Source organism: Pyxicephalus adspersus, chromosome 8 (genome assembly GCF_032062135.1).
Source record: "Pyxicephalus adspersus chromosome 8, UCB_Pads_2.0, whole genome shotgun sequence".
In the NCBI taxonomy this organism is placed as follows: domain Eukaryota; kingdom Metazoa; phylum Chordata; class Amphibia; order Anura; family Pyxicephalidae; genus Pyxicephalus; species Pyxicephalus adspersus.
The window spans coordinates 61199949-61223170 of NC_092865.1; the positions used below are offsets into that span (position 1 = coordinate 61199949).

A 23222-nucleotide genomic window follows, 5' to 3' on the forward strand; every position below is an offset into this window, starting at 1 on the left:
GGGCAGCAGTAACTCCACCGCAACCTCCTCCCAAGGGCAGCAGTAACTCCACCGCAACCTCCTCCCAAGAGCAGCAGTAACTTCACCGCAACCTCCACTCAGAGGCAGCAGTAACTCCACCGCAACTTCACCACCAATGTGAACAGAGCCTTCAGCTCCACAAACCTGAACTAGCATGCAGCCAATAGTGTGTACCCACATTAAACATTCATTCCTGATCATCAAGGGAAAATATCTGGCATGTGCACAGGTGTCTCCAGGTGTCTAGGAGATCATTAGTAATGCACACTTTTTGGGATCATCAATGACTAATACTGTCCCTATACAAGAGACAAGCAGCATCAGTGTAAAAGACCAAAACTGTAGTGACACCAGACGTTTAATATATTTGTCTTGTTTGGTTTCAATAAATTATAATAAAATGTTTATTTATGCAGCAGGCTGGGGCGCAGTGTTTGCACTGAACCAGCTGCTGTGTTCAGTATTCCAGGTCCAGGGTAAAACAACAATGTGCAGGAAGTTCTAAAGAGACCCCCATGGTGTTTAACTTCCCTGACATCCCTCTGACCCCCTTGGTGACATTCACTTGCAACCTTTAGTACAGAATCCCAGCATTTCAAATATCTTAATGAGGAAAAGAGAACAAAGCGCACTATAAAGTCAGCAGAGTTTAAACTTTGTCCTATTTAAATGAAGTTGCTTGGGATTGTTGATGTACTGGGTGAAGAATAATAATGTGCCGCAACACAAAACTCAATGATAAACTTTACTTGTCTTTCTTGCCGTGGTGATAAAGTTATCCCTGTTGTGGGAAGTAAAAACAAATGTCTTGCAGGTGTACAGACAGCAAAAAAAGTCTAGCCTTCTACAACCAATGTGTTTTTTTTTATTGCTATTGTATTTCTTATACCTTCCTCTCCTGGTGAACACACTGTCAGGAGGTAAGGGGTATTCTGCTATGGGGACACAAACAGCAATAATAGGATAATGAGGTTTTAGCTTTCCTCTATCCTAAGAAATTGTTTTTTTTGCATTGCCGCTGATTGCCTAGTAAAGAGATATCCCCTCACCTAAACTCAAAATTTTTACTTTACATGAAAGAGTAGACAACCTTTTATATAAAGTAAAAATTCTATTTATTAAAAAAAAAAGAGCAGCACCTCCTCTTTCTGTCTTGATTGGAATAAGAAGACAAAGCCTGCCGAGTTACCTACATCAGGCATCCCGGGAGATGCTTGGGTGCTCATAATCTCGGGCATGCGCAGAAGGAGCCCTTTCTTTAATGGGAAAAAAAAAATCACGCATGCGCAGTGAGATCGGCAATCTTTTTCCCCATCTAGGACACCCAATCTTGAGCCTGCGCAGTGGGAGATCCAGTGACGCAGGAAGAAGAACCCAGAAGAGGACTGAAAAAGATTACGGCCGCTTGCTCCATGCCGGGCCGAAGAAGGATATCGGGACCCAAAACGAAGAAACCTCCCAATGGAGCTGCAAAGTTCAAGGTGTGTTTTACTTTACTTTAGTTCTGCTTTAAGGTTCTGTGGTCACATACAGAACAAGAGGTCCCAATCATTTTTGTTTAACCCAAAACTTAAACTATTGTTCTTCACTTTCAACCAACTGAAAATACTGATTATCAATAAATAAATACTAATTTAAATAATCTGTTGCCAGTGGTTCTCTGCCACACACACACACAGAGATTCCATGTCTGGCCAAGGTCACCACGGTGGCTCAGAGGTAAGTGCTCTGGCCTTTGTAGCGCTGGGTCTCAGGTTCGAATCTCGGCCAGGACACTATCTGCATGGAGTTTGCAGGTTCTCCCCGTGGGTTTCCTCCGGGTACTCCGGTTTCCTCCCACATTCCAAAAACATGCAGTTAGGTTAATTGGTTACCAGACAAAATTGACCATAGACTGTATAAATGACATATGACTATGGTAGGGACATTAGATTATTAGCCTCTTTGAGAAACAGCTAGTGACATGACTATGGACTTTGTACAGTGCTGCCTAATATGATGGAGCTATAAAAAATTGTGTAATAATAATAAAAAGGTCTGTAGAGACAGCATTACGAACTTGGGTGCCCAGGGCGGCAGTGCTACGATGTGGGATACCTGCAGGGGGATGCACTATGATGTGGGTTGCCCGCAGGGGGCAGCGTTATGACCTGGGGTTGCTTCAGTTAGTCAGGATTCAGCAACATTTTGTGCCCAAAAAATGAGGTCAGCTGACTCCCTAAATATACAGAATGACCAGGTTTTTCAAACAGTGTTCCTTCTCTGTTGGCATGAGCACATTCCAAGATGACAAAGCCAAGATTCATCCAGCTCAGGTGGTAAAAGTGTGGTTCAGGGAACATGAAACATCATGTTCACACATGGATTGGTCACTACTGCGTCCTAACCCCATTGAAAATCTTGGGGATGAGCTGGAGGAGACTACGCAGCTATCCAACTCTTCAATCACCAATAAAAAATTAGTGAAAAATTAGTTACAACTCTGGACAGAATATAATATTGTGACAGTGTATAAGCCTATTGAAACAACACAACTAAAAACGTATGTCCTAACTAAAGCTAAAGGCGGTACAAAGGTAAATTAGAGTATAACTTTTTTTTGGACAGGCAGCGTATGATGTTAGGGCATTCAGAAGCATTTGAAAAATGTTGCACTGGGCATGGAGTTCTCAAACAAACAAAGGATCTCCAGGCTGGCAGTTAGAATCAGTCAGCCTAGATGGCATGGAGGAAGCACAGATTCACAGTCACACTGAATGCATGCATGGCCACCACTATATGGATCACACCAGTCTTACACAAAGCAAAGTTATCAGTGAATGATAGACTCCACAGGCCCAATTGCAAAGAACTGTTCAGGATTTAATTTAAGCAAATACCATACAACCACTACACATGTCATTGCCTATTCCTGATTAACAAAAGATGAAGAAGAGCATCTCAGTGGCCCTTCAAGCCCTATATAGGACATTGGGGCAATCACTGCCCAGCAGACCCAGCATATAGATAAAATAATTGCTACATTTGGGGTAGACAGACTGTGTTCTGCCCAGAATTTTTTTCCTCTGGGTGGGGAAAAGCTGTAGGTGAGTGGTCAACACGTGGGCAGGGCAACATATGTTCCCGCTTGTTTTTGCCATCCAGTAACCCCTATCATTCTGTCAGCTTTCTACCACGACCCCCCCCCCCTTCCCTGAATATTTAGTTCCAACTTCTAAATGCCCACCTTGTTATATAACATCAAATACAGCCAGGTGGTTACTGAAAATTGCTGGGTGGTGCACCCAGCTAAAAGTGGCTAGGAAGTACACTGGACATGAAAAAGGTTTCTGTTCAACCCTGGCCGCGCTTTGGGCAAACTAATAAAACCAATAACTTATTTTCTCCTTTCTGCTTTAAGGTATTCTTCATAAGAAGCACAGCTCAATCTGAATACCCACTCTCCACATAGTACTATCAGCGTTCTTCCAGCCCATTTCAGCTAGGTGCACCTCCCGGCACTTTTCAGCAACCACCCGGCTCATTTTGGGTCATTACTGATGAGTTGGGTCACAGTTTTGGGGCTTCCACCCGCCTACACATTCTTCCCACCCGGCTTGAAAAAATTGTGGGTTGAGTGCTGACTATACACCTTTCTGGCCAACTTTCGCAGCAAATCTTGATTCACTTATCTTTCAATACAACTTCAATACAGCAAGCTGTGTCAAAGTGATCTTGGGCCAGTGGCTCGCCCCTAAAGATATTTGCCCACACCATACTGTATGGGTCATACAGTGACCATATTTATTAGAAGATGCCCCGTGGCCCACAGTATTATTATTATTATTATTAAACAGGATTCATATAGCGCACGTATTATGCAGCGCTGTACATTAAATAGGGGTTGCAAATGACAGACAGATAAACAGTGACACAGGAGGAGAGGACCCTGCCACAGGAGCTTACAATCTAGGAGGTGGGGGAAGTATCACACAATAGGAGGGGAGATGTGGAATGGTGGGAAGTAGTGAGGGTTTTAAGAGACAGATGAAGATGGGTAGGCAAGTTTGAAAATGCTCTTTTAAATGAGCAGAAACGAGGAAGACCATTCCAGAGAGTTGGGGCAGCTCTAGGAAATTCTTGCAGTCGTGCGTGTGATGAGGTTATGAGTGAGGAAGTCATTAGTAGGTCATTGGAGGAGTGAAGAGAGCAGCTAGTGGAGTATTTTTCCATCAGGTCAGAAAGGTAAGTGGGACAAGAAATGTGGAGCGATTTGAAGGCAAAGCACAGGAATTTGAGTATCATGTGCAGACATATAAGCAAGTCCAGGCAACAATCACAAGCAACCACAATTCTCCCACATAAATCTTTGTGGGTGTTGTGCTTTCAGTTTCTATTCTGCACACATCCTGCGGTGACAATGTAACTGAAACTTTATAATATGTAAAACCTCAACCCTGTACTCCAATGCCCTTCTCTAAAACCTGAAAACACACCATGAGGCACCCAATCATGTGCACTACAATGCACCACAATACAACGCACAATGTCCCGGGCACAGCAATGTGCTGCAAGAAATAATGTAGCCTGACACAATTCTGTTCTTCTTGTAGTTCATTTTCGACCATTGTTTGTAACAGTAATGAGTGTTCACACATGACAACCCCGCATTTCAAGGAATTTCACAAAAGTTCAAAAAAGTTATATGCTATAACTACAATCAAAATGTTTCCTTGTTTGGATTGTATGGACTTGTATTAAAGACATATGACTATGGTAAAGACATTGGATTGTGAGCTGCTTTGAGGGACAGCTAGTGACATGACTCTGTACAGCGCTACATAATATGATGGCGCTATATAAATACTGTGTAATAATAATAATTGGAGTACAGCAGTGAGGGGAATAACGACTATCAGATTTTCTGTGTCACCGGTTGATTCGTTGTCTCTATCTCTAAAGTGATGGGCAAAACAAAAATTTAAAGTCGCCACCAAAATAAGACAAAGGGGGGAATCTTACAATGGGGACACGTGTACCCATGACAAACGTCTAACATGGGATTGGATAGATTTTTCTCACTTCTTATTGAGACACAGATGTCATCTAAACAGACATGACAGATTATTCTATGTGCAGATAAATCAACACATGACGTTTATACCGGTATGTACACAGGGCAGACATAGAGAAGTGTGAAGTGTGCCAAAGCACAAGGGCCCAAAACCTGCCCAGCCAACAGGGGCCCTACAAGGGCTCCAAGTCAGTTCTGTCCGGGGGCCCAATGTAAACATGGCTACGTACACACACAACGTAAGAACAACCTGTCAGCGTCATTCTATTCTCTACCTATTCCCATGACATGTATGATAAACAGCCCTCATGTGACATTTGGATAGCACTAGGTATATATGAACTATGATCAGGAAGATTACACATTGTACTCTGGGCAGATTACAATATATGGCATTATATGTGTATAACATAGAGACAATTATTATTAGAAACATCATATGCTGATATATAACATACTATGCTATAAATAACCCATGTAGACATGTCATGTAATAATACTTCCTATGATGTATAATCCTATGTGGATGTGACATATATAACATTGTACCTATGCTGTACATATCCTATGTAGACATGCCATATAATAACATTCCCCATGATGTATATATGACTTATTATAGGTTTCTGTTATGAAGTTAAAATGTAATGTGTTTACTATGTAAACATGACACATATTCTATGATGTAGAATTTGTCTACATAGAGCTATATACCACAGGCTTACTATGTACATATATCACCCATCACACACTTCCTATGATATGGATCATGTGTATCCCATGTACACATTATATCACATACTTTAATCTAGATCTTTAGTGTATCCCATTTACATATAACCCATCTCGCCTCCTATAATGCAGATCATACATGTGTGTGTATATCCCATGTACATGTAGCCCATCACATGTATATCCCTTGACATGTGTATCCCATGTACATATGACCCATCCCATGTGTATCCCATGTACATATGACCCATCCCATGTACATTTAATCCATCACATGTACATATGACTCATCTCATGTATATCCCGTGTGTGTATCCCATGTACATAAAACCAATCCCATGTACATACAAGTCATCACATGCATATCCCATGTACATATGACACATCCCATGTGTATGTATCCCATGTACATATAACCCATCACATGTACATATGACCCATCTCATGTATATCCCATGTGTGTGTATCCCATGTACATATAACCAATCCCATGTACATATAACCCATCACATATATATCCCATGTACATATGACACATCCCATATGTATGTATCCCATGTACATATAACCCATCACATGTACATATGACTCATCTCATGTATATCCCATGTGTGTGTATCCCATGTACATATAACCAATCCCATGTACATATAACCCATCCCATGTATATCCCATGTACATATAGGTATGAGGGGAAGTAGCAGCACAAGAAGCTAATCAGTTCATGTACTGATATAAGCATGTGAATAGGAGAAAGCAAAGTGACACAGAGATCAGCTCCTCGCTGTGCCTACTTCTCCAATCACTGTCCAGTTACAGCATCGGTATGTCCAGGATGACCTGGGTGCAGGGGAGCTGGGATAAATGATGCTGACCATCCGACCGAGGACATCTAGTGGCAAATAAATGTACTGCAGGGTAAATCTCTGGCTAGAAGGTCAATATTACAGCAAAAAGCTTTTTTATTTTACATTTTATTATGCTAATAATTTTTCATTTTATCTGAGTTTTGAATAAAATGATTTCTACATGTTGGTCAATAATAAAGCACATACATGTCCAGTGTACACACATCACATAAGGTATTATTGCACACACAGATTCTGTAAGATTCCTTCTCACACTGGCCCTGATTTAATAAAGCTCTCAATGACGGGAGAGGATACACCTTTATCAGTGAACCTGAGTAATACAAAAAACCTGGAAGGGATTTGGTCCAGGACTGAAAACATTTGCTAATAAATAGCAAATGACTAAGAAATCCATTCCAGGTTTTCTGGATTACCCCGCTTTACTGATGAAAGTGTATCCTTCATGGAATTAGAATTTCAGCAGCTCCCGCACTCCCACCCATGATGTGCATCATGGAATATTACACAGAGTATGTTGTATCTCACATTACCAGATGTTCCTGATATAAAATGCTGGTTTATATATGTAAACTCCAAGAAGAAATAAATGTGTTCCAGCTTCCATAGTGCAGGTCTGGTAGTAAACATGGAGGCTGCCTATTGCCCATTCCTCATCTTGGTGGAAGTCGGTGGTTTGGATCAGATCTGTCCAACGTCAGCCCTCGCGGGTCAGGGTCTGCACATATTATTTGTGTTTCTCCAACATAGGGAGGTGCTGTAGTGCTGCACAGGGGCCCCACGTTGGCTACGTCTACCACTGAACAGACAGTAGGGAATTTGGTAAAATTAGCTTTGCAATGAGTCAGAAAATGTCTTTGCATATAAAAATCGGGCCATGTATGTGGCCATGGAGGACCAGGGGTAGGACAGCCAAGGTTTAGGCTATACTGAAAGCAGGGACAGACAGCCAAATAATATTTTAATGCAGAAATAAAAGAAAACAAGCGACCAGGTTGGTCTTTATGGCAGAAAGGTGAGGTGATGATGGACCAAAATTTTACCAGCCAGATCCACGGACCGTGTCCCCCTTACGGATCGCAGGCTGAGGGTTGTGTCTCTGGATCAGGCCCAGACCTGTGATGGAAGACTGAGTGAGTTCTGGTATCATGACACCACTCTGGGGGAACTTTCGCCCCTTTGAGTGACACACAGCTCCCCGCGCATGAGCGGTCCGAGCCGGTATGTTTAGTGGTCCGTGGGTCCAAAAGGTTGGGGACCACGCGGCCAGAGGACTCCACATGAGCACCGTTGTATTTCTTTTCACATGGACCTTTCCTCAATCAGGTCCTGCGCCTTCCTGCTGGGTGTCTATATCTTAAGTCTTCTTCCTTTTTCTTGTTACGTCACCAGATCTCACAGAAGTGCGGGATCGGGTAACGTAGCCTGCTGTAAAGGGGAAACAATGAGTGCTGATCTCACTGCCCATGTGCGGGATTGGCATCTTTTTCCCCTTAGTGTAGGAAAATGCCCTTTTGAGTATGCCCAACCTCGAGCATGCGCAGAACTAACAGCCAGGAGCCTCCCAGGATACCTACGTCACGCATCCCAGGCTTCTGGCTGCTCAAGATCTGCACACCCATTCTGTCTTAAATGCCGCAGTTAAAAAAAAAAAAAAAGAATATTTTTACTTTTATTTAAAACAGATGTCTACCCTTTTATGTAAAGTAAAAACTTTGAGTTTAGGTCCCCTTTGGTTGTCGTGCAGCAAAGCATGGTTGACACTGCAGGTTCCTGGTTACCCTACATTACCCTATTGAAAGACACTTGAAAAAGGCTTTAAGATATGAGATTTTATTGATTGTTTCCATCTGCTTTCCAAATGGTCACACAGTGCTCCCCAATATCACCACAAAGTGGAGCAGTCGCATGTCACAACTCTTCCAACAGACAAGGTGTGCTATGGATGCCAAGGAGTGGAGTTTTAGCTTAGCTTTGTATGATTTTGTTGTTAATTTGCACAACACTAAAATCAATCTCCAGGAACAAGAACTTTTACTGTTCCCTCCATGACAGTCTTTCCACTTTGTGTTGCAACACAAGACACACTTATAAAAGCCAAGGATTTCTTTATGGATTTCACCTGGGCTCTTGCTACCACCTCCTCCCCAGCATGTAATGGAGCTGGAAAGCGAATGTCCTGGGAGAGAAACACACAGCCTGCCCCGGGTAGTTTTGTTCCCAGGACAGCAGACACTAGGCCATTGAGGAGAACGCCATGGACAACAGGTTTCCTAAATCTTGTGGCCTTTGCAAACTCCTCATCCAGGTGTAGGGGGTTTGTGTCCCCGGTAAGTTCAGAAAACAAGATAACGTCTTTCTGAGTGAAGGTCCTAAAAAGCTCAGCGCTATCTCCAACCTGCAGGTGTAATGGCCGCCATAATGCCAAGTTGGATGAAGATGGAATGCTGAATATACCAAGCGCTGATCCTTTGGTGACCAAATGACGGAACATCTTTCACTATACTTAGTCAAGAACCAGTTCTCTGCTGTTACCAGCAAGTGCCAACAAAAAGGGAGAAACCTAAAGAGAACACAAAAAAATGACTTTATGATATAATATTACCATGGTATTTGATGACAACATTATTGCCAAATGAAGAAATGTGAAAATTGCTCTGGGTTTTACAGTGAACATGGTCAATATCCATGCTGCACAGAAATACCAGGTCCTCTTTCTCTGCTTTATCACAAATATGCACTTAAGATGTAACAACAATCCTATGGTGTATGGTTGCTTTGTTTCCTTTCCAGAAGCAAAGGAGAAACCCAGAACAGGTCTATCCAGTATCCACATTTACACAGTTCACCGGCAGAACCTTCAGAAGTGGATAAAAGAGCAGTGTTAATGGTCCGTACACCAACAGCCCGGCATAAAGGTTTACCTGTATCACACGGAAAGAACACTCCTGGTTCTGATACTGTCCCAGCAGAGTCAGAGATGTCCACAGTTTAACCAAACCACTGCAAGGAAAGAATAAATAATGACTTAAGAAGACATGGATGTAAACCATAGACAATACATACAGGAATGCATTTACAATCATGTGCTACCCACAAGTATAGAACTTCAAATTAATAAAACAACTCTCTTTAATCTGTTTGGATCTCACAGGTATTATAGCATGTAGGGGCTTGTGTTCAATGAAATACGAGACCCCGTGGAATAATTCTGGGAATACTTTTATTCCAATTGTAGGATTAAGAGCCATATATTGTTTTCTAGAGTTATATGTACATAAGAGGTTTATGTAAATGTGTGTTTAGATTTGTAAATGCAATGGCAGAAGATATAGTAAAGCATATGATTGCATATAATCTCATCTAACATTACAGAAAAGGAAAATAGGGAACAATGGTATTTCAAAATCCTAACATGTAATACTGGTTAAACAGAAGGAACGGTGCCACCAACAGCCATGGACAGAATGATGTCCAGCACCATTAATGTGACAGATTCCCCTGCAGTCTCCTTCCCGGCCCATCCATGAGCATTGATAGGTTATGCTTTTTACTCATGCAGAACGAAGTTACAGGTCCTCTTCATAGACTGCCTTTGTAGAATGTTTTGGTGCTTCTCACTCTATTTACATTCCCCCACCTTGGGCAAATGAAACACTCAGTATGGGAGACCATGTAATTCCTATATCCCCATCCTCCTATTTTACTACAACACTAGAATCTAAAACTGATATCCAAAAAGCCAGGTCATGTTGTTCCATGATTTTTATGAATTTTATAAGAGGGGACATCTTCAAACACAGCAACATGGGGCTTTTATTTTACTTTGCTTCAGTGGGTGTAAAAGCAATAGGAAACAGAACAGACGGCAAGAATAAGCATGGGAGAGGTGATGGTGGAGCTGCAGGTGAATCGGGGTTTAAGAGGCACTTAAATAAATGTGTTGTAAAAAGAACAGCTTCACTTTAGGATTTAGGGTGTCATTTAATGATGGACTAAGACTCATGGTCTCCATAGATGAGCAGATATCTGCCTAGAAAGGACAGGCATTGGGATTTGACAGAATCATTTAAAGAGCATTATAAGCACCATACCCTGCTGCAATCCTAACCTAACAGTGAACTTTATCCACAAGCAGAACTTCCTTAGTAGGAAGTAAATATCGTTTTAGCTCTACAGAGAAAAGTACCTGTTATCTGGGGCACATAACAAACACCCTGATTGCCACACGCAATGATCAGAAGTCAGAAGCATCATTTGCTTTAATATGGGTAGCCTTGTGTTTTCTTTGGACATTGGATACCAATGTGAACATTTACTGTACAATATTTCCTATTCTTCATCAGTTCCATACACAATAAGCAATAAAAAAAAAATCATCTTAGGGTACTAAATTCTGAAAGAGCTGAACGCAGAAACCTACCTAACGTACCTGACTGTACAAAGAACATGTTAAATATGTAAGAGGGGAGGGTATTATTTTTAATTGCAAGGGTTACTTTATAAGAAAAAAGAGGGGGCAAGTACAGAACTAGATCAGCTGGATTGATTCCCATAGATAAACGGTCTTTTTTTTGCATGCTTCTGCAGTAAGTCACTGATTGGAAACAAGCAGACAGAACAGAAGTTCTAACATTTCAGACTTCTCTAGGTGCATGCTTGTTTCTGGTAAATGGCTTACTAGGTAAAGCAGCCATGCGGACGGTATGCTCTTAAAAACCCTACTACTACTAAAAGTCCTACTTCTATTACTAAAGGCAGACATGACATGAATGTGATCCTGACAATAACAAGTGTGCACACTTTTCCAGTTTTGGTTTTAGGAGATGTCCTCTAAGTAATACATAAGAGATGTTCAGTTTCAAATATTGTAAAAATGTAACAATGAAAGTCCATTTTTTACCTGCTGTTGACTCTCAGTATTCCTGACAATGTCTTTTCATCAAATTTTAACAAGTCTAAAGGACAAGAGGCCCCCGCCTAAAAAAATGAAGAAAAAGGAGAATTAAAACAAATGACTATGTATTACAGTGCAGAAGAAGCAATGGGAGAAAATATGTAATAAAAATGAGATGTCATTAATTCATACAATATCCAAAGATGAAAGCTTTACTCAGTATTGTCTTTCCCTCTTTACACTAGTCGTTCACAGGGAAAATGATTATAAACAATCAAAGAAAAAAAGATCAGATCACAGGTAATAATGGATTATTTTGCTCATCAGAACCAGTTTAAAATGAAACTACAATACACACCCTGCAAGTTAAATTTAGAGTTATTCATCAGGTATCCATGGTTTTTAAGTCCACATATTTACCCAAACTTAATAAAAAAAATAATCCTGTGCGGACCACACACATTGCTCCAGTTTATGCTTAGAAGTTTTCTGTGAAACAGAAGAATGCGATTATCATTCATATTATAATTCTGCTGACAATCTGTGGCATACAGAAACCTTTGCTGTGATTCAGGATAAATGGATAACTAAAGATAAAAAAACACACAAAGACATTGAAGCCAGCATGGTGGTGGCTCAAAAGTCAGCACTCTGGCCTTTGCAGCGCTGGGTCCCAGGTTTGAATCTCAGCCAGGACACTATCTGCATGGAGTTTGCAGGTTCTCCCCGTGTTAGTGGGTTTCTCCTGGGTACTCCGGTTTCCTCCCACATCCAAAAAACATACAGTTAGGTTAATTGGCTTTCTCCAAAACGAATATGGTAGGGACATTAGATTGTGAGTCCCTTCGAGGGACAGCTACTGACATATCTATGGACATTGTACAGCACTGCATAATATGTCGGCGCTATATGAAATACTGGAAAATAATTTAGGCACTTTGCATTTTAGAAAAAAGGTCAACAAGGACAGTCAGGTACCTCTTACATCAGCAATGACCATATAGAACTAAAATATGTAGAATAATAAAAAGACAAGTTCTTTAGTATTTGTCTTAGTAGCATACACATCCTGGTGCTGTAAAGATTAGGATGGTACTAAACCGTCCTATTGGCTAAAGGCAGTGCCATCTTAGTTTCTATTTAGATCTGCAGTTATCATGGTATTGCACAGCTGTGACAACAGACATTTGTGGGCTTGAAGGATCAGTTGAGGGCTGACATACTGACAAGTGTAATATTTATCACTAGAGGCATGCCCTGAACTTAGTATACAATGTGCATGAGCTATGAGGCAGAAAGTTTTTAAATAAATAAATAAAAGGAATACAATGGTAACTCTACAGTTCTGGGTTTCCCTCCTTTACAAACCTTTAAAATAAACAGCTTTACATAACCTCTCTGTCCTTAAAGCTCATTTCAGCGCCACTGGTCCTCCTTAGGAAGAATGAGACTCACATCATTCTATTCCCTGTCACTGGCACAATCCCTGGGGCTGCATCATATTGCAAACTGGGCTTATAGCGCTGTAAGAGAAAGACCCATCCCCTGCTGCTGAAAAGAAAGAAGTTCCAGTGCCTTAATGTGCTAGTAAACTGCAGGAAAAAGGTATGTGTATACTCAAGTATAAACCAAGATTTTCTTTTTAACTTGAAATAGCCATTAGAAAAAAAATCTCGCTTTACCCTCAGTTGACAGTTATCAAACACAAGTTTTCTGCAACATGTTACATTAATACACAATACCATATACTAGTGACCAACAAAAATACACAGAACAGCAACTGACCCGTCATAACCAACAACAAAATACTTTGTAAAAAGTAGAAGCACGGTGGCTCAGTGGTTAGAACTCCGGCCTTTGCACACACTTAGGTCACAAGCTTGAATCTTGGGCAGGACACTATCTGCATGGAGTTTGTATGTTTTCCCCATGTTTGCGTGGGTTTCCTCCAAGTACTCTAGTATCCTCCCACATTTCAAAAACATGCAGTTAGGTTAATTGGCTTCCCTCTAAAATTGTCCTTAGACTGTATTAATGACATATGACTATAGTAGAGACATTAGATTGTGAGCTCCTTGGAGGGACAGCCAGTGACATGACTATGGACTTTGTACAGCACTGCGTAATATGTTGTTGCTATGTAATAATAATAAAATTTAATTTTCCACCCCCTTTTCAATAAATCTTTTAAAAATACCATGCAATGGATTCATTTATTCATTATAATTTAGTTGACATTTCTGTCTATTGTTTTGAATGTTAGTAGTAAAGGACACATTTTGTGTCTTAGGTTTACATGAGTCAATGCAGTTTTCCTGTGTATTCATGTAATAGTGAGTACCTTGATTCATATTCAAATCAGTTTATGCAGCGATCACCAGAGCCAACACCCAGATCCATCACATTGCAAAAGCAGAATATTATATTCAGGATAGCTTCTTTACATCCTTTTTAGGGGGAACAAAACTGATTAGTACCCTGGGGATACCTGCTCCATTACCCGGGTGGGGAAGATCATTGCGGTTGCCAAACCTGTCCCCACCCAAAACTGACCAACAAGTGGGGTACGGAAACAAAAATAAAATTTATGTTTTAAAAATTGAATACAGGACAAAAGTTCCAATGGTCCCATATTCACAAACATCCCTGATGAAGCATAATCAGATCTGTGAACCGCGTCAGCACAGTGAAATCTGAAGGGAATGCAACTGAATGGTATAATATATTGATATTTTGTATGTGTTAGCACAAGGATTTAATTCAGAAATATTAAAGTGTTGTTAAAAATTATTTTACATAGATTAATTGTTCAATTGTAATCAAGTTTATGTGTATCTGAAAAGTCCCTTGATCTCAGAGGAGAACTTGGTTGCTGGTATTTATAGTATGGCATATGGCACTGGATACATATTATCCAACCCCTTTGTTATTATTATTATTATTATTGAACAGGATTTACGTAGGGCCAACATATTACGCAGCGCTGTACATTAAACAGGGGTTGCAAATGACAGCTACAGACAGTGACACAGGAGGAGGTGAGGACCCTGCCCCGAAGAGCTTACAATCTAGGACAACCCCTTCAAAAGGTATGCAAATTAGTTTATATTTGAGTATAATACATATGGGGGGGGGGGGGTTTAAAGGGGTCTTTAGAAAATAAGGGAGGCAGATAACTTTCAGTCCACATGCCAGTTTTTCTGCTTTCAGCATTTTTGATCATCTTGAGTTTTCTTTTGGAAAACAGTTAACACCTTAACAATTATACTGTATAGAGATATGAAGAAAAATGATCAGCCTTCCTTATCAGATACAGAAATCCACATAGTACTTACCTCTCCATGCAGGTCCTTTATAGCAGAAACAATCAGGGATTTGTATAGAGCATCAGTTAGTTTGACACCTTCACGCTGAAATACCCTGCAGACCAAACACAAGTATATCAGTAATCGTACATGGATCCTACAATCAGTGCGATATGTCTGAGCAACTCACAGCTGAACCTTCAAATATTGATACTCGGAGGGGTTCCTCAGCACAATCCTCTCATTGGCAATTGGTTCCGATGGAATGGGGCGACCTTTCATGTTTTCACAATGCTGTTATTTCTAGGAATATAAAGAATGAAAAAACAGAATGAATAGCAATTCCTATAAAAACTAGTTTTCTAGTTAAATGCCAACTGAAATTAAATCTCCTTCCTACTGCAAATAAACATAAGTATGTGCAAATAAACTATATATATATATTATATATATTTTTTTTTCCCTATTTTGTCTTTGAATGGGAAACCCAGAGCCTCCGGATGGACCCAGAGCCTCCGGGATGCATACATCACATATCTAAACTGTTCTTTCAGGTGTATGCCTGATTTTGGGCATGCATAGCAGGGGCTTTTCCCGCATGTAGGAAAAAAATGCGCATACGTGAGATAGATACTACATTTTCAGGAGGAAACTTGCACAGTGCAAGATCAGGTTATGTAAGACAGATGTGATGGTGCAGGTCCCACTGGAGTAGAATCATAGAGGGATCAACTGCATCCCCCCTATGAAGGTAAGGGTCATTTTACTGCTTTAAAAAAATACATTTTTTGCTTCAATAATCACCGACGATTTCCCTACAAGCACTCAGTTCTATCCTCCTCCACCCAGTGCTTTCTCCTCCACCGCAGTTGGCAACTGCTGGTCTGCAGCTCTGGCTGGTGCGCCCCCCCAGTGGAGTCAGGAAAAGGACCCCACTAGGGGGCGCACTGGCTAGAGCCACAGACCATGTCCCCCCATGGACACAACCTACCCACTCTCCCATCGCAGACTCGGATAGGAGGGTGGACGGGTTCTGGCTTCATGACGTCACTTTGACGGAAGTTTCTTCCCCTTTGAGTGACACACGGCTCCCCTGCGCAGTCCGGATTCCAGGCATTTAGTGGTCCTTAAGTCTGAAAAGGTTGGCGACCACTGTCCTAGATCACATGACACCCAGCAGCTTCAACCTACTTCCTGTCAGCCCTGGCTGTCAAGACCACACCCCCTGGGGAATATATAATCACAGTGTTGTTCTAAAACATCACTATCACACAATATATAAGCTCTAAGTATTTGGAATCAGGCTTTCAGTAACCTGGGACAAATATAGAGTTTAGAAATTCTGACCACTTCCCAGGCAGGGGCCAGGCAACCAACATGTTAAAAGGAAGTCAGTAAAACACAACCCCTAGTAATTTATATTATATATTAGTAAGTGCATAACACAGCCTACCCACCCTGCCAAGGCAATCACCACTCTAACCCACGTGTAACCTACAGCCCAATCCACTCACCATTACCGCAACTGTATACCTTCTGCACCAAACACTAGGAGAAAATGTTTACTTCCAATATTTTGTAAAACGTCTGCAATACAGGTGTTAAAGGTTATGTGTATTCCTATAGACGCCATGTTTAAGAAGACCATGGACAATAATGCTTTAGCTGCAATGTCACCTGAAAAATGGCTCCGCAATGCGGACAAACAAGGAAGTAACACTGCCCTCTAGTGATCACATCATGAAGGGTCGCGACAAGGACCAATCTAAGTCCAGATACCAGGACGTGGGCGGGGCTTCGTGGAACAAACTGGAAGATTGTACACAAATGTTTGTGTGGCTTTTGTATTGTTAGCAATCTGGGGCCTCCAACTATTGCAGGGGGATATGAGGGAGACAGGTAAGGGAGTGCACTGATATTGCAGGGTGAGTGTCCAGGAAGGGGGAGATAGGTGATGGCATGCATTGGTGGAATTGCAGGGTGATATTGGGGTATAGGATGGGGGAGACAGGTGATGTGGTGCACAGGTATTATAGCAGGGTGATATGGGGGGTGCAGGAAGGGAGAGAATAGGAAATGTGGTGCAGTGCTAAAGGGGTGGGGTAGGTGATTGGCTGCATCACTAATTTTGCAGGGTGATATAGGGGTATAGGAAGACAGATGATGGGGTGCACTGCTAATATTGGGGGGTTATATGAGGTAGTGATAGGGTGCACTGCTATTTTGCAAAATAATATCAAGGTGTAGGAAGGGGAGACAGGTGATGGGGTGCACTGGTATTACTGCAGGGTGGTATGGGGTACGATAAGGGGGGTAGGTGATGGGGTGCATTGCTGTTTTGCATGATATAGAGTTCAAGAAGGGGGAAACGAGCAATGGAGTGCATTGTGTGGGGTGATCTACAGTTAGGTTCATAAATATTTGGACAGAGACAACTTATCTAATTTTGGTTCTGTACATTACATCACAATTAATTTTAAATAAAACAACTCGGATTGTGTGAAAAAAAGTCTTTAGTTCCTCACATTTTTATGCAATCTTTTTGTTCAACCCACTGAATTAAAGCTGAAAGTCTGCAGTTCAACTCCATCTGAGTTGTTTCATTTAAAATTAATTGTGGTAATGTACAGAATTTCCTATCCCATTACTGGACCTGACCATTAGGAGAATGGAGAGGGCCTTTTAAGGGATGGGAATTGGTCCCATATGAGTTCATTTCTGTCCCAGTACTTGACAAGTGGGGAGGTTCTTCCATAGGATGGGTATTAACCTTATCATATATAAGCTGGTCATTTCCTATCCCAGTTCTGGTGCTGACCAATAAAGGAATGACGAGCTCCTTGTACGGGATATCCTTCTCATGTATCAGGGGTGTCAAACTCAAATACAGAGAGGGCCAAAATTCAAAACATAGACAAAGTGGCCAACCTTAAAATGTATTGAAAACATTTGCTTCACATTCAATCTGGAACAAGCTTATAATAGAGAGAGAGGCAAGATTTCTTTTTTTTACATTTTATTTAAGAAAAGATCTTATGCTTCTTTCTCTATTTGTAGCCTTCTGAGTTAAGTTTCAGTGGTAACCTTTTTGCGCAGGCTAACAATAGTAATACCAATATTCTTCTATGTAAAATCCAACAGTTCCAAGAGTCCATGCCTTGGAGTGGCAAGGAAAAGTACAGCTGAGTGCTGGAAATGCCAGACACGGCCAATGCAGAGCTAAATCTTATGAGTGGCCCGCCACTAGCTCCCTCTTCATTGAAATAGCGCCGCTACTAAAATTCCTGACATTATGTGCGTCTATAAAACAGTCCAATGCGGGGCCACACATAGGCAGAGAGCTCGTTGGTCTATAGACGAGTGGTGCTGGTAATTTTAGTAGCGGCGCTATTTTAATGCAGCGGTGGGCCAGCTGCAGCTCATATTTAGAATTCCTTTGGGGGCCAAAAAAAAAAAAGGACTTTGAGGCCCAGAGTTTGACACCCCTGTCATATGCACAGGCTTTTTCCTAAGCAGCAATAACCTAATGCTAGAAGGAGCTTTCTTTGTAATTCAATAAACAGAATGTTACTGCCATCTAGTGGAAAAATAGAAATTTAAATTTAAAATTATTTTATTGCTTTTTACATTGCAGAGGAACAATGAAATAATCAGCAATACCCAGGCAATATTCTAGTGTTCATATTTAGTTGTGCACTGTGTCGAAACCTTCATATCTCCTTAACAGTAGGTCCTAACAACTTGAAATTTTAAAAACTATTCAAAGCAGCTTCAGCATATCAGCTTTTAAGATATTAGGTCACAAGTTTTAAAACTTGTGAAAATACATTAGGGGTGCTGTTTTCAAAGCATGTCCCCTGGAACCCCTAATTGAACATGCAAATTGGGGGCCCCTGGGGATACCAATAATTTTACTTGGCCCAAAAAACTTTACCTGTCATACTATACTACCCTGTCCACTTCCTTTCTTTGAACCCCAATTTCGCTGGAATATGGAGGTGCAAATGTAGGTATGACTGGGGGACTCTTGTGGCTAACATCACCTAAAATTTTATCACTATGGCATACGGTAATTACATGTTAAAAATTTGAGAAAACTCTCTTCACCCTCATTATCAGATATACCAGATGATTCATACCTCATTTTTCCCCAGGTACATGCACTGTATATATATTTTGTATTATTATCCCTTCACCTGTTAAGGTCTATCTCTAGGGCAGGGCCTGCAGATTCCCCAATCACATGTGTACTGTACGTTGGTGGTCTGTGTTACAATTGAGAACCAAACGTATTGCATGGCAACTGTGCCATTTATTTAATCACCCTCCAATTATTTATAATCTCCAACTATGTGACACGGAAGCACATTTTGATACATACAGTGAAGATTTTATCTGGTAATGAGGTGTTCGCCACAAGTGTCCCCTACTTGCATACAATTTCACAAGACAGCTACATTTAATAGAAGAGCAGATCTGGCTGTGGGGGCCCCTGGTGGCTGAGATCTCGGGGCCCTCGTGCAGTTCCACCATGATATGTCCACCCGTATAGCAATACACAGAGTAAGAAGTAAGATTGTTATTTTTTATTTTTATCGTCACAATATACATAAACAAATGTGTATTTGAAGTAGTCAAGGTTGAATGAAGAATATGATGAGAAGAATTCAGATTTTTCCATTTGTAGATGCTTCTGTCATCAGATAGCAGAGTGTTCCCCTAGGTGCCAGGATCTGCAGTGTGATGTAAAATAAAACACTTTGAATATTTTCTATAGAATGAATATCAGGGTAAGGATTTAACATAAATTTTAGTATATTTAATCCCTTATTACAAGAGATTTTTTTTACTAAATCAATGTGCATCATTACCAATAAAAATATGATGTATTTATAGATTGCATTTTTGTTGCATTGCTGATGATCCCCTGTAGCCATTTATTTGTACTTCATTACATTACTCCGATGGTGACAACAATGGCCTGTGTAATGTGCGTGGTCCGGTTGTAGCCTACATAATAGATGTCTGATTGGGTGACAAGACTGAATGTTGTCACCCTGTAATAGGAAGCGTCTGATCAAGGATCTTCATGGCAGGATCACTAAAAATGTATTTACAAAGAATGCTACAGGTTTAAAATGATTAACATAATTTTGAAACAAAAAAATGTTAAACTAGATTTTTAATTACTTAGTAAGGTGCAGACCCAAAGAGGACAGTGAGTCTAACCGGTCGGGAAAACAACTGTTTGATTTACAGGTAGAGAAATGTCGGAGTGCTTCAGAAAGTCATTGTGAAAAGATGATTAGGTTCTGGTTTAGGACAAATTAATATTTGTATTATATACAATGGGCCGAGACTGGAGAAGATAGACTATATTTAGAGAACCTGGGATATCCAGGAAACCTGGAATCGATTTCTTAAAAATCATTAGCTCCTAGTTGTCAAATGTTTTCAATCCCAGAGCAGATTCATTCAATGTTTGCTAGAGCACCCAGGCTCTCCCATGATAATCCATCATTTCCAGTATTGGAGAGCTTTAATACATTAGGAGATCCTATACACACACACAAACATATAAAGATTCCATAGGTTCTGGACATCTCAGCTTCATTAGCAGCTAATAATATTTGCACATACAATACACTACAGCTATAAAATACAGAATGCTCCACACACATATTTATTCTTACCTTTGTTCCTTTGGGCAGCATGTGCAAAATATAAAATATAATGGTTAGCTTTACAAAGAAACTCCTCTCTCTCAAGCCTCAGATGGCACCCTGGGTGTCTTCATACCCCCCAGGAGAATATAATTTCCCTACAAGGTACCCACCTGTTCAGGCCTTCCTCCATAGCATCGCCTGCGGATTCCACATGTGTACTCTGCGTTGGTGGTCTGCGTTATAATTGGGATAGTGTTGGGATTGGGTAAGTATTTCATTATTTTTAAACTATTAAACACACATTTGATTTCCAGACCGGCACTCTTACAAGGGAACTACAAGCTGACATTGTGCTGCCTGCTTTTTAAAAGAAATCTATCATGGACAGGCAAGTAGTATTTTTTATTGAGATTTTTAATAAAACAATTACAGGACAAACCCGCTTGTATGCAAGCAGCATTTTTAAAGGCAGTCCTGATATCTTTCCAATAAAGGATAAAAAAAAAAAGTTAAAAAATAGACCTGACACTGGCTTGTTATCAGCAGAGGGAGCGGCAGAATTAGAAGCCAATCAGGTGTGCTTAAAGCAAAGTTGCCAATTAGCATGCTGATAGGAGGAAAGAGTACAGTAAGCCAAGGGGTAAAATGCTGCTGCTCCTTCACTGTCCAATCATAGGCTAAGGAGAGGACAATTACTTTCCAAGTCATGATTACAGTTTTTTCACCAACACCTCCTGCTAATTTCTAATATTTTTTGGACAGAGTATTGCCCCACAAGCATATTATAAACATTATTATTAATGCAAATACACAAAGTACAAGAGTTGCCACATCTTACCTGTCTTCACTGTCATTCCTGGTCATGATATAAAAATAAAATAATGAATAAATACCAAATTCTATACTCATTAGGGGCAATATATACAGAGCAACAATAACAAGGCAAAAAAATTATTCCAACAAAACCAATATATATATTTATATTCAGTTTAGAAGACTTGTTGTACATACATATTTCCTGTAAATAGGTTTCTTAACGTGGATCTTCCCTAGCAAACAATAAGTGTATTTTATGACGAGCAGACCTCCATGGAAGGTGCACTTTAATATGACATCATAATGAGCAATAAAAGCAATGTGCAGTAACAATAATAATTTCTATAATAACTACAGTTACGTGGATTGGTTGTTACTGACTTCTAAATGAGAATAGATGCCATGATACCAGCTATATACTATAGAATAATATTTGCTTACCAGTCTCTACAGTCTCGAGGAGCTTGGGAAGATAAATAATAAAAGAAGTGCAGAATAAAAAGAATTAGTTATATCACCCGTCCAGGCATTGGTGGTTGCAGAAAGTTTTGTGATCTCAAAGTTCATAGTATCATTAGGCAAAAATGAAGCTAATACATTACCAGCATCCACGGAGGGCCCACAGCCCATGGCTGCAGTGTATGATGGCTACTCCAAGAGTGACCTCCTATTCACTGCTCATCTCACTTCAAAAACAGCATTAGAAGATTATTTTCACAGAAGATATTAATCTTCAGGGATTATGAATGGGTGGTATGATAAGAAGGTAGACACTGATGGTGTGGTGTTTCCATAAGACAAAGGTTTCATTCTTGGGTCATCCATCCTGAACTGGTATTGCAATTTGGTTTTACCATAGGTTTAAATTATGTCCAGATTTACCATACAACTCAGACAGTACTCTTGGAAGTCTAATATCTCCTAATATCTCTGCAAGGCTTGACATAATATTTTCTATTGGTCATGGAGATACAAAGGCTATTCCAAAGAATTTGCAAAAGTGCTAATGGAAGAACACTCTATCATTTTAGCTTAACCTTAATTTTATGCAATAGATCATTCAGATTCCATAGAGCTCCAAATCTAAAAAATCAAGAATCACAGCCAAGGCATGTCTGCATGGGGTTTATTTGTGTATTTGTATTGGTTTCCTATGGGAATCCGGATTCCTCCCTCATCCCAAAAACATGCAGGTAGGTTAATTGGCCTTGCACTGATATATGACTATAGGAGGGACATTGGATTGTGGTGTTAGTGACATGACTATTGACTTGGTAAAGTAATACTGTACATTGGTGCTATATAATATTCAAGATAATAAAGGTTTGAATTTGATTGATGGCATGTTTTGAAATATCTCTACTAGACCACAAAAGCGGTCCCCAGATCACTAACAAAAAATAGTGGCATGCAGCTGTTACTGTATGTAGAATAAAACTCTGAGCTGATGGAGTTTATCCCAAATTTGTGGTGTAATTTCCCACTCATTCACACCTTGTGCACTTTATCACACTTTAACTACAATACGATTTGTATGTGTATGGTTTGAATGGCAGTCCAACAAATGAAAGATCCTTTCCAACAACAAAAATCCTAACGTGTACGTAAACTAAGGGTGATAGCCTCTTAACTTGGTGGCCAATGGAAAGAATTTCATCCCACTGACCACTAAGCTCAGGTATTTCTATGGTAAAAAGATTGAAAAACACTGGTTTAATCTACTGAGCTCCAGTATGCTGTAGCACAGGTGCTTTATTTCTTTGGGTGCTATTGTGGTACAGCTGTAGAAAAGTGCTTGATACAGCAGGCTCAAAAATCACTCACTGAAAGCATATTTTTTTTTACTGCACAGGGACCCATTCA

The 23222-nt window shown here is 40.4% G+C and overlaps 2 protein-coding genes across 3 annotated transcripts; both read right to left on the reverse strand.

The window, feature by feature from the left end:
• Positions 1 to 8492: 8492 nt before the first annotated feature.
• HTD2 (hydroxyacyl-thioester dehydratase type 2) lies at positions 8493 to 9169 on the reverse strand. The gene has a single exon (XM_072420879.1). The coding sequence runs from the start codon at positions 9167 to 9169 to the stop codon at positions 8687 to 8689; it is 483 nt and encodes a 160-aa protein (XP_072276980.1). The 3' UTR covers positions 8493 to 8686.
• On the reverse strand, positions 9099 to 16414 carry RPP14 (ribonuclease P/MRP subunit p14). Of its 2 annotated transcripts, none has more exons than XM_072420881.1 (6): positions 16392 to 16414; positions 15068 to 15180; positions 14908 to 14992; positions 11579 to 11655; positions 9600 to 9678; positions 9099 to 9238 (listed from the first exon to the last, which is right to left on the reverse strand). In XM_072420881.1, the coding sequence occupies exons 2-6, from the start codon at positions 15157 to 15159 to the stop codon at positions 9182 to 9184; spliced, it is 390 nt and encodes a 129-aa protein (XP_072276982.1). In that variant the 5' UTR covers positions 15160 to 15180; positions 16392 to 16414; the 3' UTR covers positions 9099 to 9181. The 2 variants fall into 2 exon arrangements, with proteins under 2 accessions (XP_072276982.1, XP_072276983.1); XM_072420882.1 differs by lacking the exon at positions 16392 to 16414 and adding an exon at positions 16335 to 16353.
• Between the last annotated feature and the right edge of the window lie 6808 nt (positions 16415 to 23222).

Bases quoted from the DNA above. Each gene is read 5' to 3' on its own strand.
- HTD2 (XM_072420879.1), bottom strand. From the start codon at position 9,169: ATGTTCCGTCATTTGGTCACCAAAGGATCAGCGCTTGGTATATTCAGC.
- RPP14 (XM_072420881.1), bottom strand. From the start codon at position 15,159: ATGAAAGGTCGCCCCATTCCATCGGAACCAATTGCCAATGAGAGGATT. The intron at 11,656-14,907 runs GTAAGTACTATG...TCATTTTTTTAG, and splicing joins TAAAGGACCTGCATGGAGAG to GCGGGGGCCTCTTGTCCTTT. The intron at 9,239-9,599 runs GTAAACCTTTAT...TGTTCTCTTTAG, and splicing joins GTTCTTTCCGTGTGATACAG to GTTTCTCCCTTTTTGTTGGC.